The 27,225-nt window shown below is 38.6% G+C and overlaps 6 protein-coding genes across 6 annotated transcripts in view; 2 read left to right on the forward strand and 4 right to left on the reverse strand.

Annotated features, from left to right (window-relative positions):
* si:rp71-45k5.2 (forkhead box protein H1) overlaps positions 1-1,135 on the reverse strand; it is a 1,218-nt gene extending 83 nt beyond the window's left edge. The window contains exons 1-3 of the mRNA XM_026930072.3: positions 888-1,135; positions 697-792; positions 1-608 (exon numbers count right to left, since the gene is read on the reverse strand). The exon at positions 1-608 is cut by the window's left edge and continues 83 nt beyond it. Coding sequence (XP_026785873.3) covers positions 30-608; positions 697-792; positions 888-1,028 — 816 coding nt within the window. The 5' untranslated portion in view covers positions 1,029-1,135 and the 3' untranslated portion in view covers positions 1-29. The remainder of the gene's footprint in view (positions 609-696; positions 793-887) is intronic.
* Positions 1,136-2,666: 1,531 nt separating this feature from the next.
* ntaq1 (N-terminal glutamine amidase 1) lies at positions 2,667-5,343 on the forward strand. Its single transcript, XM_026930176.3, has 6 exons — positions 2,667-2,908; positions 3,756-3,855; positions 3,938-3,988; positions 4,076-4,224; positions 4,339-4,463; positions 4,536-5,343. Exons 1-6 carry the CDS (start codon positions 2,829-2,831, stop codon positions 4,637-4,639), a joined length of 609 nt encoding a protein of 202 aa, XP_026785977.3. The 5' UTR covers positions 2,667-2,828; the 3' UTR covers positions 4,640-5,343.
* Positions 5,192-8,433, reverse strand: psma2b (proteasome 20S subunit alpha 2b). The gene is made up of 8 exons (XM_026930174.3): positions 8,315-8,433; positions 7,692-7,768; positions 7,391-7,523; positions 7,021-7,143; positions 6,756-6,837; positions 6,568-6,641; positions 5,781-5,838; positions 5,192-5,457 (listed from the first exon to the last, which is right to left on the reverse strand). The coding sequence occupies exons 1-8, from the start codon at positions 8,353-8,355 to the stop codon at positions 5,341-5,343; spliced, it is 705 nt and encodes a 234-aa protein (XP_026785975.1). The 5' UTR covers positions 8,356-8,433; the 3' UTR covers positions 5,192-5,340.
* Positions 8,434-8,746: 313 nt separating this feature from the next.
* Positions 8,747-11,713, forward strand: zgc:91910 (Zinc finger protein 706-like). The gene is made up of 4 exons (XM_026929413.3): positions 8,747-8,854; positions 10,614-10,757; positions 10,931-11,060; positions 11,175-11,713. The coding sequence occupies exons 2-3, from the start codon at positions 10,623-10,625 to the stop codon at positions 11,024-11,026; spliced, it is 231 nt and encodes a 76-aa protein (XP_026785214.1). The 5' UTR covers positions 8,747-8,854; positions 10,614-10,622; the 3' UTR covers positions 11,027-11,060; positions 11,175-11,713.
* Positions 11,714-13,904: 2,191 nt separating this feature from the next.
* On the reverse strand, positions 13,905-24,863 carry bmp8a (bone morphogenetic protein 8a). Its single transcript, XM_026929387.3, has 7 exons — positions 21,440-24,863; positions 19,229-19,421; positions 18,112-18,260; positions 17,763-17,954; positions 17,251-17,330; positions 16,153-16,263; positions 13,905-14,138 (listed from the first exon to the last, which is right to left on the reverse strand). The coding sequence occupies exons 1-7, from the start codon at positions 21,942-21,944 to the stop codon at positions 13,989-13,991; spliced, it is 1,380 nt and encodes a 459-aa protein (XP_026785188.1). The 5' UTR covers positions 21,945-24,863; the 3' UTR covers positions 13,905-13,988.
* Positions 24,864-25,003: 140 nt separating this feature from the next.
* The window catches only part of macf1a (microtubule actin crosslinking factor 1a), a 184,710-nt gene continuing 182,488 nt past the window's right edge, over positions 25,004-27,225 (reverse strand). Inside the window, 1 exon segment of the mRNA XM_053228719.1 lies at positions 25,004-26,891. Within this exon segment, the coding sequence (XP_053084694.1) occupies positions 26,653-26,891 (239 nt within the window). The 3' untranslated portion in view covers positions 25,004-26,652.

The following is a 27,225-nucleotide window of genomic DNA, read 5'->3' on the forward strand; positions in this document are numbered from 1 at the left end:
TGCACCATTTCAAGTCTCAGTCTGAGAAGTTACCATGTCGTGTGTGTGAGCTGGTGTGTGTTAGGTGGAGAGCTCGACACTTTAGTGAATAGAGTGTGATGATAAGGAAAGTGTGGTGAATACAACAGTGCATGATGCAGCTCAGGAGATAAACCCATGCTCTGTACAGGCTTCCTCCAGCAGGCCTCCTCTGCAGATCTGTGCATGTAATACCAGCTGTGCTGTCTGTTCTCTAAACATGCATGTGAGTCTGTGTTCGCTGTTCTGCTGTAAACCTGGTCAGGAAAGCAGAGGTGAGTGCTGAACACAGTGTGAGCTGCTTGCTGCTGCAGAGTGATCCGCACCCGAGGGAGATGATCCTTCTTTAACAGCGACTCTATAGAAAAAGGGCCGGTAAACTTGTTCGGACGGTCCTCCATCTTGACAGGACAGATTGGTGGAGAGGGGACGGGTGGAGGTGCTGCTTTTCTGTCCCATGCAGGAGGCAGTCCTGGGAAAAGCTCTGCTATGTCACTGAAATGACGGCGCAGCATCTTTGGGGTGATGCTGCTCTCATCCACTCTCCAGAAGTTCCTCTTGGCATTTGGGTACTCTGGGTCAATGGGAACCTGGGGTTAAATTGCAACATTTCAGTCAGTGTTGATTTTAACAAAACTAAAAAAATCTGAGTGATGTTAAACACAGACAATAACTCACTTTTGCAAAACACTTGTTGGATGACAGACAGACTCTGATGTTGTTTTCCAGACCTTTCCTGTCCCCAGTGACAAACACACCCAATTTCTTCATAATCTGCAAAAAAATACAATGTTGATTAGCTATAACATAGCATGCATTGAAAAATGTTTAACAGCATTCCTGTGATTAAATGTTGACCCTTATCGTACCTGCTTGAAGGTGAGCATCTTGCTGGGAGAATCCTGAATGACATATGCAACAAGTCCAATGTATGTTCCCTTCGTGTGTCTTTTATATTTATGGCTCTCTCTCAGTACAGGCCTAAAACTTCCATACACTGTTTTAGTCATGGCTAAAAAGTCGAGGTCTGACTTCAGGTAGGACTGGCTTCAGAAGACTGTTGGTCCAAATTTATAAGCCTTCCAGCATACAGGGGAACAATATGTGTGCATTCCATCCTAAGTGCAGCTGTTACTGAGTCTAATGAGGTGGTAATATGTGGGCGGCACCTAAACACTCAAACCACAGACCTGTAGCCTATTTGCATGTGAACTGACAAGTAGCCTGAGCTCTTCATTTTAAAACGTTTTCTTAATATTATTTTGGTATTTTGTTACTTTGTTACAAAAACAAATAGTTAAAATGAGGGAAAAGTCACTTTAATTTGATTTAAGGTACACAACTGGACCTTAAAGGCCACTCTTGTGTACTACCTGTTACCAGTCTTGTATCTTGCATTGAAAGGTGAATAATGTGAATAACATATTAATTTAAGGTGAATAAGGTGAATAACATATTAATTTAAAAGCTATTTCTATAATTATCTTATAGATTAATATGTTAAACATACACATTATTCATCTTTCCAGGTGAAAGATACACAGTAAAGGTACGAAAGATGTACCCATAGTGGACTACCCAAGTGTCAACGAAAGGTATTATTTTTTCTCAGAGTGTAAATAAAAAATTATAGTTATATCATAAAGTTTATGATATCAGACAGCGTTACAACAGATGTCAGGCTATCAGAAAGAGCTGGGTCTGAATATGAAAAATATTATTGAGTTGGCATACAAGTTATCAGAGAATATTTATATCACATTCAGAATGAAGTCTTTTTTCACAATGACTAGCATACTATATTTAATCACTGTAATGTATTGTCTTTCTTCATTTTATTCTAAGTAGACTAATTATGGATTCTAATAACAAATAGACATAGGCATACATTCTGCTACTCCGAGTTTTGATTTTCACATTTAACATCTAACTCTCAGCATTTTATCAGGTATACCTGCATATAGATGCACTTTGTATGTATAAATTTATTGACTGTAGGGTCAAAAGGGTCCATCAGAAGCTATCTGAGCAGTGTGTGGCATTTATAATCACTTTAATACAACATTAATCCTGGGGTCAGAAACTGACACCACTGAAGGGCTGGAGGACAAGTTACACCACCACCTTATGAATTAAATAAATTATTAAAACAATACAGTTTAATGAATAAGGAAAAAGACAGTCTATAGTTTTAGTAAATTGATGACTGATAGTGATTTGGATTTCACTATACTAGAGAGGAGCAATCAATAAACATTTATAAATTCATAAAAGAATCAGAATACGCAGGTAACCGCAGGTAACCGATGAATGATGTTAGTATTCTGTCAGCAGTTTTATAAAATCCTCAAAAAGTTGTAAGAAAACTGGTAGAAATGTTGAGACACTAGAATTTATTACTATTTATTGCCCAAGAACTTATTAGTAACACTTTCTTGTACAACTCATGTAGTGTAAATCATTGTTGACTGAAAATCAGCATAAATTAGCATGAAGTGTTCGTATTTTGCGATGTGTATATGTGACCATTTAGCCAGATGCTGCAGTTGTCACCTTTTTAAGGTGATTATCACATTGTTCAGTTAACACCCAGATTAAACCTGGAATGTGGCAGCTATTAGACCCCGGTACTAAAATATCCTTCTGAGTTTCCTTACGGACTTCAAAAAATGTAACACGCTACTACACTAAAGTAAACGAAAAGAGAAGGAAGTTTAATATTTTCAGCGCTTGAAAGTTATGGCATGATAACGGTTTATGGAAAAGAATTGAAGTTAATTGAAGTTGATTTAATTTAGCTCTACGCAGACATGCATGAGGAAGGTGTTTGTGCAGAATACACAGCTATCACTCCACTAAGAGAGGAGTGTGTTTACACGAGCTGTTACTGGTAGGACTGCATGTTTTCATACCATTCTTCTATTTTAATTACTTAATTGAGTTGATGGTTTAGAAAAATATATTAGTAGATTATTAATTGTGTGTGTGTGTGTAATTACTTTACATTAAGTATATTACTTAATGTAAAGTAATATAACGTCTTATAAGGTGTTCTCAGGATCTGTATATGTTCCCTACAGAGCTCCTGAATAATATGTGCAGGTACGGAGCTCCTTTGTAGAAACTTTATCCTAATTATACAAAAAAACAAAAAAACAAAAAAAAAACAGTTCTTACTTTCAGGCAGAGGTGGTAAGTATTTAAGACAAGACACTATTAGTGAATAGGGTATTTAAAAAGAACAATAGATATCACAATCAGTCTTTGTCAATGGATTGCTGATGTGTATTTGTTTATGTAAATGAGGCTTCTAAATCTAATTCCATATTTGCATATATAATCAAACCAAACATCTAGTCTTTAGATGATTTCAGAATTAAAATGTTCATTTAACTTTGACAACATGCTTTAGAAAAAGATTTTTACAGAACAGTTTGTTGGAATGATATTTATATATTGTTTAATCAAGAAAACAACTTGCACTCTTATTTTTTCAATGCCATTTTCAGTATAAAATCTATCATAAATACTTCAATCATAATTTGTTTTGCAATCATTGAAAGCTACCAGGTAGATTATACAAATCTGAAAGATTGCAAAAAATGATCACATCACCATCTTTCTAGAAATAAAAGTGAGAAATGTGGTAGTTGTCAAGGTTCCCTGAGACACATGATACTTTAATAACGATAAGTTTAAATCTGTTCTGTTCTTTTCAAATGCATTTTCTTCTGCAGTGAAGAGAACGTGTGGAAATTGTGTGAATGTATCCAGGCTCAGGCGGTGTGTCCATTGGACGAAGTGCATGTAGTCTTCATATCGAATGAAAAAAAAACGGTGGGTAAAGTTTAATGAGAAAGCAGAGATTGATATGTTGTGCTCATGGTGTTAATCATGTTTTTTTCCCTGTGTAATGCAGATCCCTATTTGGAAACAGAAATCCAGCAGAGGGGGTGAACCTGTGATATGGGTACGCAGGTCTCGTCACAAAATGAAGGGGGAAGATCATATAAAGTCATGTTTTTTTGTGCGTGTTATAATATGTGATGTATTTTAGGATTACCATGTTGTGTTACTGCACTTGAACCCACAAGCACAGAGTTTTGTGTATGATCTGGACACCACTCTTCCCTTCCCGTGTCCTTTTGACGTGTATTCAAGGGAAGCATTTCGATCTGATGAGCTGCTGAAACAGAAATTTCGAAGGCGAGTTAAAGCTGTAGAAGTTTTTGGAGAAAACGTCTACTTTCACCTTTTTAAACTTTGGTTAAAATGTCAAGTTCGTAGACATTTGGTCAAATCAGTATGTGCTATTTTCAGGAAAATGCGAGTCATTCCGGCTGTCACCTACTTAAAGAAGTTTGCTTCAGATAGATCTCACATGATGCATCCTAACGGGACATGGCGTATGCCCCCACCACCATATCCTTGCATAGAAACTACAGGTAAATGCTTTTTCCTCTCGTTTTCTCTCTGCTTTCTTTTCTCTCTAACAGCTCATGAATCTGATTTTGTAGAATCCAAAATGAACCTGGATGACTTTATCAGCATGGACCCGAATGTGGGCTTAGGAAAAGTTTATAAACTTCCTGAATTTGTGCAACACTTTGGAGCTAAGTGATGAATTTTGGAAGCAGCAAATAAACTGCATCAAAGTCATGCTGAAATGTAGAAGACAAGTTGCGATTGTCGACGTTTGGTATAATAATGAACCAACCAAATCAGTGACTGATGCATGAACACGACTGATTCAGCCTCTACAGTGTCTCAAAGCCTAAAGCTCACAGCACAGTGTGAATAAGTTGTTTATTGTATGCAAATTGTTTCATTAAATTAAAGAAGAAAAACCCTGAAGCCACTGGAGACTTTTGCTTTATTTTCAGATTGTAAAAATTGTTCTTGTATTGTAATTTTTCCTGTAATCATTAATACTGATTTATATTTATAATTTTGAGTAAAATTGCTCTTTATTTTTAAGTTGTGTATGAGTGTGTTGCTTTGAAAAAGCACTCTAATGTTAAACAATCTACTGTAGCATGGCCTATTGGTGAATAACTTGCTGTATGCAGATGTTTTTGTTATTGTTAGCCATTATAGAGCCATTTATCTTCACAATTGCTGTAATTGTTTTGCAAATGTGTTTTTGCTTCTTTAAGTAAAGCAGCAAAACAGAGTGAGTCATAACATTTATTGATAGTCTGTGTTCTTGTACAAAGAAGAGGAGTAGATATACAAGTAATAAAAATGCTGTTATTCAGAATTATAGAGGTTTTTTGAACAGTGAAAAAAAAAACAAGCACACTTGTATAGCTGCAGTTTTTTTTATGCAATTGCTGACAGATAATCCTTCACTTCAGCAGGTGAAAGTCTACGAAATCCAGCTTCATTACAGATGCCCACTTCAATGTTATCTTCCGTCATTTGTCCCTCAAAACTTTCCTGTTGAAACGTGAGACAGAATGAATGGTTTAGGTAATACAAAAAAAAATGGACAAATATTAGTAAGGTTAATGTCATAAATTACTACTGTTGCTCGAGAAGGTAAATAACTGCTAAATGCTTGAACTGTCTCCGCGTTGAGCTTTCTGTTTTTCAAGAGCTCAAAACTAACTCTGAATTGTAAACTGCTCCTGAATGTTACATTCACTGATGTTAGATAAAGGTTCCGTTTTTATGAATGCTGTAATACCAACTATTAAGTAAATCCACAGTAAGTTTGGTCAATGATGTTTGTTACAATAGTTTGTAAAGCTGTAACGCACCTTCAAGGTCAAGATAGCTGTGTGTATGGCGTCTTCAAGTTCCAGGTCTTCGTTGTATCTGGAATTAAGGAAACGGCAACAATTCTTCATGTGACATTTTTGTACAAGATTTTTCTTCTTTAAATTGCATTTTCAGCACTAACACAAGGCTAGTGGAGACATAGGAGGGATGTCTTGATTTGGCTCATAGGAGTAGATTATACTACATCTGCAAACACTTGCAGTCTTGTATTTCCTCTGAAGTGTCTCAAGGATTACCATTTTTAAGAAAAATACCTACAGAATTAACAAAAGCACTGCTACACAAACTGTGAGTTTTGGGCTTAGCTTATCACTTATCGCTGTATGCACATATCAGTAGTGAACAAGGGGAAACGTGACTCCAAAATCAACACACTGGAGAAATGATTTTGCAAGTAATCTAAACAATTTTAAGGGAGCACTAATGTAATGTAACATTTAAACAATGTTTAATAATCATATCATTTCAAACTGAATTGCAGGGGGGAAAAAAATTAAATAATGAAATCTGTTATTATTATTATTATTATTATTATTATTATTATTATTATTATTAAAGCCACCTGCCATTTTTCTGGGCTAGAATGTAGCTCTGCCCCAGACAGAACAGAAGAAAAAAAACTTGTCAGTGCTCCCCTTGCAAGTAGCAGAGATAATTCCATACAAAGACTTTTTTATAGTAAGGGCACACTGTAGTTTTAGTCCCAGCAGTGGACATTTTCATGGTTGTTATGAAAACCAAAATGTGGTTAACTGGCTCTATTACCTTTTTTCAAGGAACGTTTTTCCGTTCACATAGTTCTTTCCCATTGCTGTGGCTTTCCAGGCGAAGTACGCACCCTGTGAGACCAGCACAGTTGAGTTATGCACTTTGCAAGCCTTTGGAATTCATACACCACGTAATGAAAAAATAAAACTAAACAGATTACAACAAAATGTGTGCATTTGTTTTACCGAAGGATCAGACTGAAAGAGGTATGGTCTGTCCTCATCCCAACCAGCGATGAGCAATGACACTCCGAATGGACGTACACCTCTACAAAAAAAATAAATAAATAGAAGTTTAAAAAAATTGAAAGCAGGTGTAAATTTTCACCAATTCTAATTTGTCTATCATTTTCAGTATTTACAATGTAACAGAACTGAGATTATAGAACAATGCTATTATACATTCTTATGCATAAAATGTGAATAATTATAAGAAGCTTCGTGAACGCACCCTGACTGTGTGTACTCCTGCATGACCGAGGCCACCCTCTGCACTAGCTGGCCTGTAGGAATGGGCTCTTGGTAAACCAGGAAGTACTGCTGGGCCAGTTTCCTGGCTCTCCTGACCAGGACTCTGTCAGGAGAAGCATCACAAAACAAAACATCACAATACTAGGGTTTGTGTGCTGGACATGTGTAATTTTGGGGCATATGTAATGGTTTTGTCCACTCTTACTGTTCAGCTGTCTCATACAACACAGTAAGCATTACTCAGGTCAAAACTGATCTAAATATAACTGATCAAATACGCAAATGATATTTTCAAGGGTTAATTATCTGATTATGTGTTTAATAAACAAAGAAATGTGATTACTGCATACCTGTAGTCAGGACCCATACCACTGTACACCATACCAATGTTTTTAGTTATTGGCTCCACTTTGTGAACGCTTTGCTCATCATAAAGTATGGATTTTTGCTTCTTCTCTGTTGCCAACACCACACCATTGGAGGCTGAATAGCAGGGAAAAGGTGGAAATCAGCATCTGCACTGCAATAATTTTAACAATAACTGTTTTATTCTGGTCAGGCTGGCAGTGGGTCTGGAGTCTATCCCAGGAGTACTGGGTGCGAGACAGGAATACACCCTGGATGGGAGCAAACTTTAAAATGATTACTTACCTTTGATTCCTACAGAAGGTGCACCAGCTGCCACAGCCGCCAAGGCATATTCAATCTGTACCAGTTTCCCAGAAGGGCTGTGGAGAGAAAAGCAGTTTCCACACAATCAGACAGAAATCTACTGAATTGAACAGTGCTGTAAGGTACAGGTTCCCAACCCTGGTCCTGGAGCACTCTCTGTATGGCACATTTAGTGTTTAGCCTTGCACTAACACACATTATGTGAGTAAACAGGTAATTAACAGCCCAGGCTGAGTTGGAGTGGAACTGCATGCAGGAACTCCTCCAGGAGCAGGGCTAGGAACCTGCGCTGTAAGCAAGCTATTAATGTTAGTGAATAACAACTCCATAGGAAACCAGCCATAACAAATAAACGGTAAATAACTAAATAAAGTGTTTAATTTATCCACCTTTCAACTGATAAAACTCACACATAAGAAGTGTTTAAGGCTTTCAGTTTCCAGCCACTAGTGTGCTGCTTGCTCAGCGTGACAAAGCAGCTCACACTCCCTCACAGATGAACACACACAGAGCTCTTACACAGCTATTTACTTCACTGTGGTTTACTTACTGTACTTTAAACATGTATAAACTACAAAAAACTAATTTAATCAACACTTTACCTAAAAGTCGTAAGAGAGAAACTATATCCGCGCTCTGCCATTTTTTAATTTCCTCCAGTGTGAAGACGTTCACTAACAACTTCCGGGTCAAGTTCATGCTTCCGCCAAAATAAAGAGTTGCTACTTGTTCCAATTTTATACAATTTTATCCTTGTGTATATTTTCTTTTATTGGGTTATAACTAAATATTATATTATTAAATATTTTATTAAATATAGCGCGAATTGAAAAGGGTCACATTTTAAATTCACCCACAAAAAAGACAGAAGAAACAAAGTGATTTACTAACAATAAGTTATGTATACATAATTGTCCTGGGTGTATTTAATGCCTAATTCTTTTTAGAAACTGTCTTTACGAATATAACTTTTAACTGGTGAAATTTGTAATACATTTTAAATGTCATATCTATAATTTTAGTTCAGTGTACTAAAGATAAAAGACTTGTATTATGTCGAGCTCCCGAGCGGAAGTTGGATGTGCGTTATCCGCTCTCCTCCTCGTCGTCCCTTCGACAGGCTCGCCTTCTGAAACGCCAAGGTATTGTTTTTAAAGAAGTGTTCAAATGAATGTTTCATTCCGTAATTTACCTGCTTTGTTATTTTGTTATTTTACTAATATATTTGTGATCTTATTTGCGCTGGATTTATGGAAAAACACGTGATAGGACGAGGAGAGGAGTGAAGTACAGCAGGCGGGATGGTAATGTCGGGCGAGGAGGAAAGATGGCTCAGCAGCTAGCTGAGTGCTGCACTATGCTAACATCATAACCGGCTTAACGGGCAGCTAGTTCAGTTAGCCAACACCCCAGACTGAGGATTATCCGCCCACAGACAGGTCTTAGCTGTTAGGAGACTGGTTCACTACATTTAGTGAATGTTGATGGAGATGTTTAGGGTTAGGTCTGTTTTCCAGACATGTGTTTATAGTGTCTGTGTTTGGCCTGAATAACAGCAGGGCAGAGCGCTGAGCTCGCTAATGCTGCTGCTGCTGTATTAAATGACTGATATATAACCTGTAAAATAAATTCCACAAATTCTCCTTACAACATAATCCAGCTATTCAGATATTAGACTAAACGTATAGATTAATATTCTGGATATTACTGAGATTTTTATTCCTGAACTTTCCACCAACACATCAGAGATCAAGCTGACATTATTGAAAAGATCTAATTGTTTTTGAGATTAAACATTCAGTTCAAATGGTAATAACAATAATGATAACTTGCGTGTGATTTTTCTACCATTGTAACAAAATAAAAACCCAATCAGCTCCATGGTGACCCACCTTGATAAGAAGCAAAGTTTAAGTCAGTAAAGAGAACTGACAGTGAGTGAGTAGAAGCTCGAGCTCTCAGATGTAGTTTGAGGTCAGAATTAGGAATGAGACTCGAGTCACTTCCCCATGAAGATGAACAATAGGCTTCATTACGGCTGGCCGGTGGGACAAAGTCAGATTAATACTGAGAGTTTGGAGAACTTCAGTTTCCCATGACATTGTTTCTCACACTAACATGTCACTGCTTGGATTTAACATTTATTCTTCACCAGTTGTTTTAAACTTCACTTCCGTTCCTTCCTTTATTAATAATATATCAAAGTCTTGTTTTTATGCACCAAAGAACTTTTCCATGAACCATTCATCAGGCTCCATCTATCACTGATTTTAACAGCTAAAACATTTGTTCATTTTGAGCATTTAACTTAGAATTACCTTTACATTACTTTTATTAAACTGTAATTATTGTACTATTATTCAGTTTTTATGCACTTTTTATTAGGATTTTATTTTATCTTTCAATCACTGCTATCATCTATTTCATTATTTACTTTTTTCCATGTATTTGTCCTCTTTCTGTTTTTTTCCATCACACTTTAAAGGACTTTGCAAATCAGATCAATAAAGTATTAAATAAAAACTTTAAATAATTATTTAATAAAAAGCTTTTTAAATGTTCTGTTTTGTTGGCATAAAGCTCAGCACAATAAAATAACATGATGCGTATTGTGTTGTTAAGCATCACACTATATATTTGCCCTATTACTCATTCCATAAAGTAAAGTAATCACGTGTTGGGTAGTGTTGACATTTTAAGATAGTTTTTCGAATACTCAGGTTTTATTTTTGCATAAGGTAGTGTATGTTATGATATTTTGTGTATTGATTCAGAGAGCATTGTGATAGTTTCCCCTTCCCCACGTTGGTAGAATTGGGGTGACTGACTTCTAGCTAGCTATTTTTGTGTGTTGTTTTGCCACTGTTATTATTACGAGTCAACTGGATGTGGTGTTCACAGGCAAAGGCAATGGCTCGTGGGCAGCAGAAGATTCAGTCGCAGCAGAAGAACGCCAAAAAGGCAGCAGAGAAGAAAAAGTCACAGGGAGCAGATCAGAAAACAGCTGCCAAAGCAGCACTCGTCCACACATGTCCTGTCTGCAGGGTGGGTCTATGCACTTATACTGAGAGCTGTCACACATTAAACACAACGGCATCCTTTTTATAGATAGATATATAATTTTTCTTTCTTTTTTTTTTTTTTTTTTCCCTCTTTGGCTTAATCTGCCATTGGAATGTGCTGTGTAATGACCTGTGACTTTTTCTTGTCCTTAATAGACACAGATGCCAGACCCCAAGACTTTCAAGCAGCATTTTGAGAGTAAACACCCCAAGTCTCCTATGCCCCCTGAGCTGGTAGATGTGCAGGCATAAACGTCTTTAGGAGCTACCAGTATCTGCACCTGGGGTAAGGCAACAGATGTGTTAGTGGATCACAGTACTTCTGAAGTTCAAATGCAAACGTGTCACATGTTCTGCGTGTATCGTCATTGCTTCTCATTGCATATGGTGTCTTTTACAGACCCTGGGGAGAAATGATGCGATTCAGCTTGGCCAACTGATTCGACTCCTAGAAACAGACTCTGGATATGATGTGACAGGAGACTTAATGATGGACTAAAGCACACCAGCACCCTTTGATTTTATATTTTTATATGTATTACCCTTCGTTTGGGCATACCATCAGTTTTAGTGTGCCGTAACAGCCTCATTATCACCTTCTGTCAAAACCTACAGTGTTTATCCCTCTCTCTTGTTGCGCATTTTCACTTTAAAATTCATATTAACACAGATGCATAAGTGTTCTTTGGTGCATACAACTCAGTAATGCTCTGTAAACATGAGCCATAATAGGAATTGCATCACTGTGTGAATTAACAATATTGGCCAGGATTGTGATTGGATTAGATTAATTCAACTGGGTGAAAAATATTCTCAGAGATAAACAAATGTTCTTGTAAAGTACTTCGGGTGTTGAATAGAGCCTCTGAAATTGCTTAATGTGTGCTTAATTTTCAATTTTTTGCTAAGGTTTTCAATAAATGTGTAAGCATATAGTCACTATGTGTCATTGTGATCACCTCAGAGCTGTGTAGTGGTGCGTTTGGAATAACTTGCTGATTAGGGGAATTAATTAGAGCTGGTACGTGTACAAATGTGTAAAGCAGTTTTGACTTCAGAATAAATTATTGAATAGAGACATAAAGTTTCACACCCATCACCAAAACATCTGCCTGAAATTGATGAATGCTGATCTTTATTGTTCATATGCTTTATGGCACAATTTGTAGGAGCACATTATCTCCACCAGACCTGCTGTCCTCATGCAAATGTGAAAAATGGATGTTAAGCTGTGGTTGTCCTGGATGGATAGCCTTGGAATACTGTCCCAAAGTTTTCTTCTATAATAAGCATTAAAATGTGGCATTATTTAACAAAGAAAATGCTATCTGTTGATATGGTGAAGCTTTCTGTAAGGAGGTGTTTAACATTTATGGAAGCAGTCTCTAGTGTCAGCACTGTTTACCACCATGGGAGAGTCTTCAGGACAGAGGAGTTTACTCTTACCGGTTTCTCTGTAACATGACAAGCTTCCTTTTTTTAAGAAAAAAAAAAAGGCTGGTGAGGAGGGGGTTATTTATAGCTGTTATTATGTAAGAGATAACAGGAACTGACTTGATTCATGGATATTTCACAACAAATATAACTAAGAAGTGGTGTTCTTTAAAATATGAATACATTATTAGACATCACTGCTTTTCACAACTGAGTTCACAGTTGCAGCTCATTTGTTCAAATTTGTATGTACAAGACCTACCATAAGAAAGAATGTCTCTCTCATACTACGTTCTTAGAAAATGAACCCTTAATGGTACTCCAGTTGTCCTTGTGGGGTAACAGTGAACCCTTGAACAACACTTTTTCACTGAGTGTCCCTAACTTCATAAATTACACAGAAAGGCTTTTTTTTTAACACAAGTGCTGTACTGATTATGTCAGAAGTTGAAATATCACGCTAGTAACAGTGTTTAAAGAAAAAAAAAAAAAAAAAGGAAAAAACAAAACGTCTTAACTGATCATAACTCAGGCATATATTTAACCAGGTCCGGTGATTAAGCTCTGTGTGGCAAAACAGACACACTGGATGGTTTTCTGAACACAAATGAATCCAAGTTCCTGTAGACTTTTATTTACTCCCCAGTGGCAGTGTAATTTAGTTGAGACACTAACACCAGCATAATCTGCATCTGGAAAACTGGCCTCCCATTATTGAACAATTTCCTGGTACAGCATGGGAAAAACACAAATCTACAACATGGTCAGTCATGATGGAGCACATCCAGGTAAGGTGAAACAATCAGTCGTGAATAGCAGAATTTGAGAAAGATAGTTTATTCTTCATTCACTGCAATGCAATCTGAAAACAGGTGGCAGTGTGACAGAGAGCCTGCTCACAATCTGAATGGACTGACAAAGAAAGATTTTACACACTGATGCCAATTATTGCCAATCAGAGAGACTTTTTAAAAATGTCTTTTAGAAATTTGTGATTCTTTTTGTACTCCTTCTGTAGGGCATTGACATCCAAGGAAAGGAATCAGTAGAGAGGCCAATAGAAAGCAATATGTTGTAAACATTACAATTAAATGATCATGAATTGTTTCACTTTGTTCATCTGTCATGTCAAAGTATGCTTTAAAGAATAACTTCTGTTTCTTATAAAGAATAAATTGTGTTTTAGTTTAGTGTACAGTACAAGATATTGGAAAAGTTGGACTTTATAAATGGTATTCAAGATATTTAAAAAAAAAAAAGAAAAGAAAAAAAAGGGAAAAACTTCTTTACTGGCTCTATACTGTCCATGTTAGTTGCACATTATATTAATATAAAACTCATTTTATTCCATCAACAAAATACAACACATACACACACTGTTCATTTCACTCACCTAAGTGCTAGCAAGACATTCCACACAATTAAATACACTATTACAGTTAGCTGTATGCTTTCTGATGGTAATGACTGCTGGGTTACATCATGTTAGGATGAGGAAACCATCATGACTATAACATTACACTACACCTGTATTCATTAAACTGGAATTCCTGATTATTTCCTAAATTATTACAAACCACAATGACTGGATGTTGCACCTTTTTTTTTTTTAAATAGCTTATTTTTACACCAGGAGAAACATTTTATATATATATATATATATATATATATATATATATATATATATAGATCCTTTTGAAACAATAATTTTGTTTGCTAGAAATAGTGCAGTAGGGGACAGTGGCAGACTGGCACCACTAAATAAGACAGAGACACATGTTTATAGGCAGCCACAAGTCTTAACCACCATGTTTCGATGTTTCTTGAGTATGACGTTGTTGTTGTCATCGTAGAATAGCACAGAGATGGGGCTGAGTTTGGTTGGTGCACAGCAGGCCTTGGGGACCTCGTCAGGTTTTATAAGGTGAACCTGCCAATGACAAGGAGTCACTTTATCTTTAATTCAGTTAGATGTACAGGTATAACTATTTCTGATTAATTTTTTGTGACCAGGTTAAACATTTATTCCACTGTCGGACTGAACTCATCTGAGAGAAACCAGTGCAATTTTCTTTATACCTGGACACAGTTTGACATGGAACAATATTTCCTCTGGACAGTTGGATAAACAAAACCATTTCGTGATATAGACACTCACTGACTGATTTGTACATCTGTTTCACTTTTGTGATAGTGTACCCTGTTGATTTTATGAGTCAGGATGTTCAACCTCCCAAAAATGTACAAAGAAACACCATGTGATGTCACAGTTCAACTACTACATTTGGGTAGAAATCTAAAATCCCACCTTCACCAGGAGGTGGTGATATGATATCATGCAAACGTGGTGCTTTAACACTTTGTGACTGTAGTATTATACGGTTCTGTCTGAGTGTAGAGCTGTTTTGAGATATGGGACATCAAATTTTGACATTCCAGCTAACAAAAAATGTGAAGTACCATAATCTACATTTACAGCTCAACAAGGCTTACACTTTAAGGTTGCATCAACTTGTGAAACATTTATAAAATAACTTTTTGAACAGTGGGGAAATACAGATCTAACATTATTCTGCATATTCAAATACCTTTGGTTTTACAATGTTCAATCTGGTTGTTTCTTATTAATCCTATTAATCTTAATAACTAATAAATGGTAATCAACGCAGCAGAGAAAGACATTTTGAACCTATTGAGACACATCAGTAACATATTTGCTTTTCAATTAATTTGATTTTTCTGAATGTATTCTGTAAGATCTAAAATAGAGTTGTGTGTTGTTTTGTTTTGTACAGTGTTGTGTGGGTTAGGGGTTATGGTTAGGCTTTAATGATTAGGGGTTTGGGTTACAGGAGGAGTTGCATCAGGTCCAGCTCCACCTCCTGGACTTGTGGTTCTACAGCAAGGACTATCTTAAAAAATTTGTTTTAGTAGTGAGCAAATATAAGGAGATTTATGACAGGTTGAAAGGAAAATATTTAAGTGCCAACAAACCCCAGATAGCAACCCAGGCTTGTTAATTATCTGATACTAGCTAGGACTGGTAGGGGCATTGTTATGGTTACAGTGTGCGAGGTGCTGAGATGTTTTGTTTTTTTTGTACAAAGCACCGAAAAAAGGCAAGTATGGAAGCATCCTAATGCAAAATCTAATGCTGTCTCCCATTTCATCAGCCGCTGCTAATCTGGGATGCTGACGTGCTTCATCTGAGATACATGAAACCAACATATTTTACGGAACTGCTGCTTAAGTAGCGCTGTGGGGTAGCTGTAAAAGCTTAGGAAAAAAAATAACTGCCTGATTCTGTCTACATGAGCTAAGAGACCTTGTCTAGTGTGACTCAGGAGAAAGAGGAATGCCACCTCTGCCAGCCAAAGAGCTGGGTTATTATACTCTGACATATTATTATACAAACTCAGGATCTCCTGATGATAGGGTGAATGCTTAGACTGTTGCGCCACTGGGGAGCAGATCTTAAGACAAAGTCCATCATTGCATCAAATTTCCTATGTGTCTATGCTTGCAGAGACAGGTATGTGATCACCTGTGTTAGTCACATAACCTTTGCTGGCAAATAGCATTCTCTTATTAGCCTGGAAAGCAAGTCAACCAGTTTCTCATACTCCGCTCTTTTTCTTTTCAAGCTCCAGACACTGAAGTTCTTTCGAGGGAAATATTATATACTACTAACCTGGCATCATTACAAACAGAGGATGCCATTGCTGACCTATTGCATCACTTCCTGTTATTGCTGTAGTTTTTTTTTTTTTTTTTTTTTTTTTTTACAGGTGCTTCCTAGGCTTGATTTATAAATGTAATAGATGGAAAAAGAAAATGTAACCAGTCACAGGACACTGTGCCTGCTCAGAAAGCAAAGATGATGGTGAAGATGGTGACCATCTGATCTTACAGTGGAAAAAAGGCTTGATGTTAAAAGTACTAACCACAAGCTGGATCAAGGCATGATTAGTAGCATTCATACAGGAACCAAGAGGATAGTCACATTCCCCGTCGCAGTAATATGCCGAGTAACCTGGAGGAGCCAAAACCCAATCCTGAGGAGAAAAAAAAAAAAGCGTTTAGAAGAGCCCACTTTAATAGGAACACCTGTACAGCTGCTTTAGTCATGCAATTATCCAAACAGCCAATCACGTGGCAACAGCGCAGTGCATAAAATATCAAGAGCTTCAGTTAATGTTCACATTAAACATCAGAATGAAGAAAAAATGCAACTTTGACCATGGTACGGGTGTTGGTGCCAAATGGGCTGGTTTGCGTATTTCAGAAACTGGACAGTTGAAGATTGAAAAAGGGTCAAACAATGTCTTTCCAATCTTCAGCTGTCTAGTTTTGCTGACTCTGTGCCCACTGTAGCCTCAGATGCCTGTTCTTGGCTGACAGGAGTGGAACTCGATGTGGTCTTCTTCTGTTCCCATTCATCTCAAGGTTTGATGCGTTGTGCTTTCCAAGATACTTTTCTGCTCACTGTATTTGTAAAGATGGTCATTTGAGTTACCGTAGCCTTCATGTTAGTTCAACACCGCTCTGTCCATTCTCATCTGTCCTCTCTCATCAGTGAGGCATTTCCAGCCACAGAACTGCCGCTCACTGGATGTTTTTGCATTTCACACCATTCTGTGTAAACTGTTGTGCATGAAAATCCCAGGAGATCAGTAGTTTCTAAAATATTCAAGCCAGACTATGCCAAAGTCACTGAGATCACAATTTCCCCCATTGTGATGTTTGATGTCTTGACCTGCATCTGCAAGAATGTATGCATTGTGCTGATGACTGGCTGATTGACGTGATTGGCTGATTAGATAGAGTAGTTGAATGAATGAGCAGGTGTACAGGTGTTCCTATTAAAGTTCCTGTGAGTGTATATTAAGCATAGCTCTCAAATAAAAAAGTATGCATATTTTAATAACTAATGTGACTAATGGTGCCTAACTTGTTTCAAAAGCAGTGATATGTTGACTGTGATATTGGAAAGATACCTTTTTGTAGCATAGTGTTAATTTAGGGGATATGTAAGTCTTTACCTTCCAACCCAGGTCACTGAAGCTGACATATAACTCATGCTTCTTACATGCTTGTCGCCCATTACTCACAGGAGCTTGGTCTGAAATAAAAAACAAAGACAACAATTTATGAGCAAATTGTAATGACTCAGACAGTGGCCTCGGCATATCACTGTTTAGTCGTTGTTTAGCTGTTGCTGTGTTGATGGTACTTCAATGTAAGACACCATATAATCTTGGAAGTTGCTTCTATTTTGAAAACAGAGTGCAGACCACTCTAATTCAGTCATATTTTATTAAAAGATTAGCTTATTCTTATTGCAGAGTCAGAAACTACAGAAAAATCCTGCTAATGAATAAGTCTGTTGGCTTTAATGTTACATTCTAGATGAAACCAGCAAAACTAAGCCCATCATATTTCTGACAGCAATCTCTCCTACAGAAAATTTTAAAATTAAATATCTCAACTCATCAGATGTTCAATATGCATCAAGCTGGCACACTATACCTTAAACATATTCAGTTGCCCTTACCAAATAAACCTGGTCTGTTTGGGTGAGGCAGATCATTTTTGTGTTTTTTCCTGCGCTGTGTGTTGTGTCTGAGAGCGCGAGGTGGGCGGCAGGGGGCCTGGCTTGCTCTGAAGAATGTCACCATGAAAGGCTGTTTGGAACGCGGTCCTCTGCGGCCCACCAAACCCACCCAGCCAGCGGATAATGAGCGGTCTGAGAGAGGAAAAGAGCACAGTGAAGATATAAACAGATATCACTATTTAAAACTGCCATTTAACATGAATACAATCATCTGAGAGACAATCACACATCAATATAAAACAACTATTATTTGACTATTTTTTGAATCAGTGCCTGATGAGATGCCCACCATCCTCCGTTTCCACATACAGTCGGATGCCCAGGTTGCTTCGTGGTTGCAGGAGCCAGTGGTTGCTGGCAGTTGTTACATCGAAGGCCAGCCAGCCCTCCTGCCCTGCTGGAACTGATTGCATGTCCAGCAATACTAGCTCAGGTTCCCTAAAATCACACCAGCAAAATCAGGCTTCATGAAGAAAATCAGGCTTACACACACTGCTTTTTGAAAGTAAACAGTAACTTCGATGGTCACATTCTTACAAAAGAATCTAGTGTCTGAAGGATTCTTTGGTTTGGCCCTCTGGAGGAGCCCTTTAAAGTTCTATGTAGAAGCCAAAACAATAGGGGTTTTCCTTTTCAGAAATGTTCCACAATATTCCAGTGTAATATAAAGAAAAATATTCTTTTTGGTAAAAACGTCTATCTAGCACCGTGAAGCTTTCTTCATTTCGTCCCTCTGGTGGAAACCTTCAAGGTTCTGTGCAGAACAGGGAAGTTTCCTTTCATTTAGGTTTATAGTAGAAAGGTTTATAGTAGAATCCTTTTAGAGAGCAAAAACCATTAATCATTAATATTAAACAGAATATTAACCATTAAGGATTAAAATTTTTCTTAGTGTAGTATATTCAAATTTCAAATATTTCCTTGACGAGTATTTTGAAAAGTACATTAAAAATTCATCTAGAACCTTAAAAATTCTGCAGTTAGCCCCTGTTTGTGATCTTTTAAAGGTTCTAGGTAAAAGCCTAAAACAAAAACCATCCCATTCACAAAAGGGAGAGTAGCCAGTCCACCTGCTAGTATATTTTTGGGAGGTGGTAGGACACCAGAGAACTAGGAGCAAAACCCATGTGGGCACGAGGAGAGCACGCAAAACTGCACACAGACAGTAACCCGAGCTCGGGATCAAACTGTGGACCCTGGAACTGTCTGGCAGCAACTTTACTCACTGCACAACCGCAGGATATTAGATTTCAAAAAACCCTTAACCATCCAAATAACCCTGAATAACCCTTTTCTCTATGAGCGGAACATTTCATTGCAAGATATGAAATTCTCGAGAAGATTTTACAATAAGAAAAAGACACTTTAAAAAGAAAAAAAAAACCAAAAAGAGATTAGAGTGTGACCTGTATCTTTTTTCCCTCTGGATCTCATAGACGGAGATATGGAGGGTACGGTTAGCTCTCTGACCCATAGTCAGGGTTTTATAGATGCGGAACTCTGCAGCAGTGACTGTCTCTCCTTGAGGAAGCGGCGTCAGATCAAAACGAAACTCCTTCCAGTAGGGCCGAGGCTGGAGTAGATCTCTCTCATGCTCCACTGAAGGACAGAAAGAGAGCAAGGGGGGAGTTACTGAGAGCTCGCAAGATCCCAGCTGCCCATAACCCGATCTAGAGGATGACAGTGCAGAAAGAAAGACTGAGATATGAAGGGAAGGAGTGAGAATAAGGGAGAATTTCACACAAATTGAGCTTTAGGTGAGAGAGAGAGCAAATTAGATTACCCTCCAGAGTGGAAGAGAAAGTTCATGAGCTGTATAGACTATATAGAAGGAAATGAAGGCAGAGGTGTTGGAAGTGTGAGTGTCCTTCATGAAGGAGTATATGGGATGATGAGAGGATAAAGAGAGAATGAGATGAACATTTGTCCTTGTAGAGGCCTGTGGACCAGACTAACACCCATGGCCATGGCTGCACTATAGGGTAATTAGAGGCTCTGTGGGGCCGGCTGCTACTCAACACAAAACCACTAATTACAGCCCTGTAGTGTATTTTTAGAGGAGTGCCTGACATTATTTTCATTTTCCTCTCCCTCCTTCTCTTTCTGCCTAGCAATGGAGCCTGTAATTCTGCACAGCTGTGCGCATTCAGCATCATCATATGCCTCCTGGCCTTCACTCGAACTGCATACAAGATCCTAATCACTGTTTGTGCTTTGTGTGTTCACACTCATCAGAGTCCCTTTCAGTCCTTACAGGTTAATGCAGAGATGAGCTCCAGTACAGCAGAAAATATATTGCTGAACATATGCTGCAGGATAACAGCGGCAGTGATAATTAGAATAAAAGAACACGGATATCCTCCCATGAAGAAGACACAGGAGAGAGATAAAGGGAGGAGGCCACTGAGAACAACATGGCTAATTGCAATTTTGGGACAGATAAGAATCGTCTCGCCGATGAGACAGGAAAAGATACTGGAAAGATAACGTGCTTCTCTCAGTGAAATAAAGCACCAATCCTAGCTCTCACTCTAGTGTCTTGTGCTTCTTGTCCCAACGCCAAATCTACCACACTATTGCATTGAATTACATTTATTTATCTTGGAAAACATAAGAATGTGTGTTTACACTAATGATGTAATGATGGAATGCAAGACAAATAAAAAAGACAACCAAGAAAAATAACTCTGGTGTTCTAACGTCACCCTCAATCCTAAATCTCACCCTCAAGTTCAAGTCAAGCCTGATGTCCCTAAAGTGGCTTTGAATTTGAGTTTAATTCACCTCCTTAATGGGGTTAGTGGAGATATTGCTGTAAGATTTTGCATGTAAAATTCAGTAAAAAAAGAAATTTGAATCCAAGTCAAAGTCTAAGTCTCCAGTCGTAAGCAATTCCAAGTCAGGAAATAGTAACTTAAGCAAATATTCCAGTGTTTTCAACCTAATCTGAATCCACCACTTCTGTAGCGTTTGGCTGATTACCACAAACAAGAATTTCAACACACTTCCCTGTGCTGAGTAAAGAACAGAAAGATGTAGGGGTAGTTGTTGCTTGCCCTAGCAGCTGCCCTTAAGCTTCCATTACAAGAAAGTAAATTGGTTTTCCATTCTATTCTCTGTTCCTGGAAATGTGTTGAAATTATTGCCAGTGGTAATTACCCATACACTACACTCTTAGGAAGGTGCTCTTTGAAGGTTCAGGTTCAGTAATAGTTCTTAGTAATAGTTCTTAGCTTCCTAAAGGGGTTCTACTTAAAGTTTAACCCTATGGTCTATATAAAAGAGAGGTATAGGTTCTAAAAGATAAGCCAAATCCCTAAGGGTTCTATACGTAACCTTTTTTCTAAGAGTGCAGTGGATAGAAATTAGTTGGACTCGGACTACAGTTGCAACACACATAGCTAGGATGATTACTGTTTTAAAATCCCTCAGTACATTAAGGGACGCTAGGTTTTAAGCAGGTGTATGGAGCACTGTACTGAAACATCTTTTCCTGATCAGAATAAAGCTCATGAGTTGATTTGGTATTATGTACATTGTAACTGAACTGAAGCTGAAGAATGAAGAACAGCTGGTTTATTTATGGAATAAACCAAAGCATTTTATCTGTCACTCACCCAGGTTGACAAAGCTCATGACGGTGTCTGCCTCACTGACCACTGTGCCAAGTGGTGCTGCGTGTGTGCTTAGGGTAGGCAATGCAGGATGACTGACACTTTCAGGGATGAAGCCCACACCTGGGCCTTCGTCTCCCTCGGCTGACACAGCATGGTACAGGTCCAGCATGAAGAGTGGAGCAGATGAAGGAGGACGCAGAGGCGGGTGTGGACGAGGCCGTCCTGGGAGTCCCAGGATGGACAAAATCTCCTTTTGCATCTCCTTCTTCTCACGGCCACTTAGCCTGCGGAAGCTCGAGTGCACCATCCCCTCCATTTGCCCACAGACACACACAAACATGCATAGAGGGAGAATGATGGTCAAGATTGAGAGCCACCTTCCACCTGCGATTCTGTTCCCACAACTAGCAGTCCTCCTTCTGCCATGGTGTGGGGACACATAGTGGACCAGGAGCGCCCAACTTCCTGCAACTACACTGTCCTGGATAATAGTCTGGTCATCCATTGGTGGTGATATTTATTTATTTATTAGGAGGAATTATTTACCTCCTGCTAAAATTTAGACTCTTGAAAATTGAATGTACTTAGACAGCTTTGTTTTAGACAGCTTCAGCCCACACGGCTGTTTAAATGTCTCAGCAAGACAAGCTGTCCTTGAATTCATTCACTTGTGTTCAAGTGTAACAGTCCTCATGTGAGTTCTTCAAGAGCGATCAAAGTTACTTTCCCCCCGTCAGCATATCTTTTCTACCCTCTTGTCTGTGTGTCCTTTCTCTTGACTGTTATCACCAGAATAAACCCGTGTTCCTCTCGCTCACATGTAATATCTTCTGTTTACTTATGGAGCGTGACGGTGAAACACACCACAGCAGGAGCAATAAGTTCTGGCAGGGTAGAAGCAGCTTAAAGGAAACCAAACAGTTTCTTAAGACTTTCCACTCCTTTGAAGTACGACTTTAGAAAAGCCAGAATAACGCTAAGTAAAGAGCAGGTGCTGAGTAAAGACAGGGGCAAAATGGGAAGTTAATGTCTAAGGGTACAGTAAATAAATAAAGCAGCTCTAATGACGCACCAGAAAGTCTTCAAAGAGCCCACAGTGAAACACAACACCTGCCCTTTCTCCAGACGAGTTACAGCTTGATCCAATAAGATCCAATGAACTCCAAAGAAAGAAATCAGATCCAAAAAAATCAGAAATATTTCATAGATGGACAAGTTCTCACCAGCTTTCCTTTGCCTTTGGGTTGTAATCCACAGTATAAACTGTCCATGCTTCCTGAAGTGTCCTTTTGAGGAAGATGAATTCACCTTTGCATTTTTTTTAGACCAATTCCCTTTCACCAAAACCACACACAAACCACACCTGCAGGCACTGACTCTTAAAACAGAAGTACAGCAATGACAGTCTCTGGCCTTTTGCACTGAATATGTAATCTGAATATGAGACTTCCTTCTCGTCGCAAGATGTAGTGAGGGAGTGTCCCAAATGACTGAATCCTCCTCCCTCTCTCTGCCACTACTGTGCTTCCTCCATTGACTATATCATCTATTTCATCTTTCACACACCCAAAATTTGTCCAGTCACGCGAGGATGCAAAAGGTGACTTGGACAAAAGTCCATATTTATACTGAAAAGTTTATATCAAAACTAGATTTGATTTCAGAGAGTATATTTCCAATAATCTGACAAAAATGAAATGGATATGTGATTTCATTAGATGTTTAGTGGTTCCATCTGTTTAAACGCAGTTCAAATTGAAAACGTTTCCAAAAGGGAAACTGCATTGTTACAGGTTTCTACATGAAGCCTTCAAGGGCTTCCCCATACAGACAAGCCAAGGAATGAACTTCCAGCTGATTTAAGAGACTTGAAAACCACTGGCTTATTCTAGAAAAAAATTAAATATGGTTGCTGGAAAGTCAGGAGTGCAAACATTATGTTTAGTTATATAAAATGTTAACAATGCTCACATAAATTAGTGTCAAGCTTGTATCATCGTGTTTTTGGTGTGTCTGGTGCTTTATACATAACTGTGTTCTTTTAAGGTTGTTTTGTTGTTTATTTTATTTCCTTTCCTACCTGTTCTGTGTCCTATTTATTTTTTTAATAACATCAACCTGCCCAGGTACAGCAGTTGAAAATTAGGCAGTTGGGCAAATCTGACACATTTACATTGTGAATACTGATGTCAATTAACTCACTTACATTCACTCACTCACATTCACTCACTCACATTCAGTAGCCACTTTATCCTGGTCAGGGTGATGGGGGATCTGGAGCCTATCCTGGTAACACTGGGCGTGAAGCAGGAATACACCCTGGAGCCCATCACAGGGCACCATGCCCACACACAATCACACACTCATTCACACCTAGGCCAGTCCACTTACTGGCATGTTTTTGGGAAGCAGGAAGAAACCAGAGAACCCAAAGGAAACCCACACATACATGGGGAGAACATACACTGAAACTCCACAGACAGTAACCTGAGCTCAGGATTAAAACTTGGAGCTGTGAGGCTGCAACACTACCTGCCCTGCCACTGTGCCGTGCATATTGTCCCTGTTAGTTAGTTAGACAGACAGACAGACAGATAGACAGATAGATAGATAGATAGATAGATAGTTCATTTATTTATTAAGTCAAGGAATCCTTAAGGGTGCTAAATGGAGTCCGTTTTTTAGGAGTGTATGAATGTTTTCTTTTCTTATTTTTAAACAGAAATAAAACTGAAGTTTAAAGTCACTTTAAAACCCCTCACTTTCTTTAATGCTGTCCATCGCATGCAGCAGTGCATTCCCTGCTGTGGTGTATGGTACACCACAGGAACGGGGGACTTCTGAAGACAGTCTGAAGACGTGACTGAGGTGAAGTAGTGTGACATGCCACAGAAGCTGCTCTGGGTGCTGAGGAGACCATTTGGAGGGAAAGGATGTGAGTGGGTTTAAATATTTGTACATAACCCCAGACACACAGCTGCAGTGTGTGTGCAGCATGAAGCACCACCCCTCCCTAACCCCATCCGCTCCATCCAACCACCGAACCTATATACAGTCCAATATAAACAGACACACACACACCAAGGACTTACACACACATCAAAAACAAAGGTTCTTTATGTTCTGTAGTGTGGAGCTCCTTTGAAACTGTTTAGTAATTGCGTGGATATGATCTACGTAAACCCATCCTGTTTGAAGATTTAATTGGCCACCTTTATCTCTCTGGAAAAGTAATTACTCCCTGCTTATAATTATCATGAAATTTCCTGTGTATGTCGAGGTCTGAGCGCACACACACACACACACACACACTTTTATATACATGTGAGAACCTTCCATTGACACTTAAATCTAACCTTAACTTTAACTTCAGTAACCAAAAAAAAAAAAAATTATTGCTCTTTTAGTTTTTCTGCAGTTTTTCTATAAAAGCAGATTAACTCATGCAGACCAGCCAAATGTTCCCATAATTTCAAACCTGCCAGATATTCCAAACTAACATTTGTTCCCCACCAAAAACATGTCCCACACACACATATCTCTAATAAACAAGAGCAAATGAGATTTACTGCAAGCATAATTTTAATACAAAAGAGAACAAAAAAAGAATTTATAATCTTAACTTTTCACTTGTACACAATCGCACCCTGCTCCCTTATCTCTTCATCATACTGAGAGAGTTGCACAGACTCAAAAGATGAATCCATTTCATAGCCCTTACCCCCCCTCCCTTAGACACAATAAATAAATAAAAATTACCTTCCGATTTCACTTTCATTAGATATTCATATGCTTCAGCTTGTCAAAGACAAGGCTATGTGAACAGTCATTTCATGGGGTATGTGGTCAAATCCCCGCAATCTGACTTTCTGTAAGAGCTTCCAACAACAAAGTGGGAAGCAATTTTTGACATGATCTAGAGGCTGTAATCGCTGGCAAAAAGGCCACCATTGAAATCAGTCAGCTTTGTGGTCCATTATATCACTAACGACCATTATCAGAAAAATCATTAGAACAAAGGCAGAAACACAAAAAGCACAAAAAAGTTATCAGACATAATGTAATACTAGAGTTTCCCAGAATGTGATATTATACTGTAATGAAAAATAAATACACATTATTTTTTTACACTAGAAAAGAAACAAGCAAAACAAAATACGTTAGGATTATAAATTAACCATGAAACATTCACAATTTCTTGAAGGGTTTCTCATAACGTGAAGCAACTAAAAGATCTCTGTAACATGATATGTGTAACTAATCATGGTTAAAACACACAGGTGAGTATGCCTGATTTTATTAGCATCAGGCTTAAAAGGAAAGAAAATGTCAGTGCATGTGTGAAATTCTGCTGTACGAGTCACTTAAGTGCTCTCAGGATTTAGGACTTTCTATGTTTGCTGAATGTAGAAACAAACATACGGATATCAGATGGACATCAAATGCCGTCAGTGAGTGTTGGTGGACGCTTTGTTGAGACAACCAGGAAAGCTGTGGTCACATGCCCAAGCTTCTGACTCACTAGCAAGGATGAGATGATGAATCGCTCACCACTTCCTTGAATTGTTGTTCAGTTCATCCACCATGAAAGAAACTAGCACACAAACCACACATACCACATGGTCTAGGTGCAGAATACTTAGTGAGGTTCTTGAGTCGTTTCAGAATAAAATCTGCTAAACAACAAGTAGCTTTGCATACAGTGGAAAAAAGGTCAGAATCATTACCACTGTTTTTTTTTTCACAGAAATCCTAAAGAAATGTGTGCCTATGAGAGTCAGTATTGGAATCGTGGCTGTACCATCTCCCAGTCTCAGCGCTAAAGAGTGGCTCGCCATTGCATATTGACGGGGCTGAGATAAAATCCCAGTTCCAGTGGTAGTGCCACTCCACGTGTCCATGTGCGTACGTGTTAGTTGCTTTCCAGCTCAGTGACATGTTCAAGAAACTAAGTCAGTCAAATTGTAACACAAATAAGGCAGCACTGTTACGTTTGTTGTAGGGGGCAGTTCTGGGGTCAGCAGTGTCCAGGTGTTTTTAGTACAGCTGGAGTAGTTAGAGATGTTCCAGTTCTCTATTCTCATCAATCCCACATGCCTGTGCTGGTGGCCAGGTAGGTTAAGTGGCATGCACTACGAAAAAAATGGTGCAGCATCAACATCAGTGCCCTGTACTCCTGTCCCCCATCTCCACCTGTTTATGGTGAAAACACGCTACTTCTTAGTCGTTGGTGTTTTGGGACTGGGGGTCTTCTTGGTGATGGTAGGGATTTTGGAAGGTTTGGCGCCTGGGCGACGCGGTGTGTCTGAAGTGTCAGAGCAGGCTGAGCGTGTCTCCATCAGCTCAGAAGCGTCTGAGGCGTCGCTGCCCCTGCGGCTGCTGGCTCTGCTCCCAGCACGGCTTCCTGCACGACTAGCGGGTCCGCTGGCCGAGGACGGAGTGCGCTTATTGTCTGAGGAGGAAGAGACAGCAAAGATTAGCACCATGAAATCGGCCAGTTTAAGGAACCTTCATGAAAAGAGGATTAAATGAGTAAAGAAATTAAAAACTACATGCTGTACAAGATGCTACTTTGGCTGGTTTCACATGGACATTTTGGTATCTGTTTAAAATGCAGCTCTTTTTACATGATTACACACATTCTACCTTAATAAGGCAGATTGCAAAGCTGATGTAATAACAGCACCAGCAAGCTGTGATGAAATGCTGAAAATGGTCTTGCTAAAATAATATCGCATAGGACTATATTTTGGATATATGCTGCAATTTTGTGTTTGCTTAGTTAT

The sequence above is a fragment of the Pangasianodon hypophthalmus genome, chromosome 23, assembly GCF_027358585.1.
Source record: "Pangasianodon hypophthalmus isolate fPanHyp1 chromosome 23, fPanHyp1.pri, whole genome shotgun sequence".
Taxonomy (NCBI): domain Eukaryota; kingdom Metazoa; phylum Chordata; class Actinopteri; order Siluriformes; family Pangasiidae; genus Pangasianodon; species Pangasianodon hypophthalmus.

What these genes read in the sequence shown, in the direction of transcription:
- ntaq1 (XM_026930176.3), top strand. Translation starts at nt 2,829, where the DNA reads ATGCATGAGGAAGGTGTTTGTGCAGAATACACAGCTATCACTCCACTA. An exon ending in GGGGTGAACCTGTGATATGG is followed by an intron (nt 3,989 to 4,075) that starts GTACGCAGGTCT and finishes GATGTATTTTAG; the next exon opens with GATTACCATGTTGTGTTACT. An exon ending in CTGAAACAGAAATTTCGAAG is followed by an intron (nt 4,225 to 4,338) that starts GCGAGTTAAAGC and finishes TGCTATTTTCAG; the next exon opens with GAAAATGCGAGTCATTCCGG.
- bmp8a (XM_026929387.3), bottom strand. Translation starts at nt 21,944, where the DNA reads ATGGATGACCAGACTATTATCCAGGACAGTGTAGTTGCAGGAAGTTGG. An exon ending in GTATGTGGAAACGGAGGATG is followed by an intron (nt 17,955 to 18,111) that starts GTGGGCATCTCA and finishes TTCCTCTCTCAG; the next exon opens with ACCGCTCATTATCCGCTGGC. An exon ending in ATGCCTTGATCCAGCTTGTG is followed by an intron (nt 14,139 to 16,152) that starts GTTAGTACTTTT and finishes TGTCATTGGCAG; the next exon opens with GTTCACCTTATAAAACCTGA.
- psma2b (XM_026930174.3), bottom strand. Translation starts at nt 8,355, where the DNA reads ATGGCAGAGCGCGGATATAGTTTCTCTCTTACGACTTTTAG. An exon ending in CAGGAGTACACACAGTCAGG is followed by an intron (nt 6,838 to 7,020) that starts GTGCGTTCACGA and finishes TTTTTTTTGTAG; the next exon opens with AGGTGTACGTCCATTCGGAG. An exon ending in CAGCTATCTTGACCTTGAAG is followed by an intron (nt 5,458 to 5,780) that starts GTGCGTTACAGC and finishes ACGTTTCAACAG; the next exon opens with GAAAGTTTTGAGGGACAAAT.
- zgc:91910 (XM_026929413.3), top strand. Translation starts at nt 10,623, where the DNA reads ATGGCTCGTGGGCAGCAGAAGATTCAGTCGCAGCAGAAGAACGCCAAA. An exon ending in ACACATGTCCTGTCTGCAGG is followed by an intron (nt 10,758 to 10,930) that starts GTGGGTCTATGC and finishes TGTCCTTAATAG; the next exon opens with ACACAGATGCCAGACCCCAA.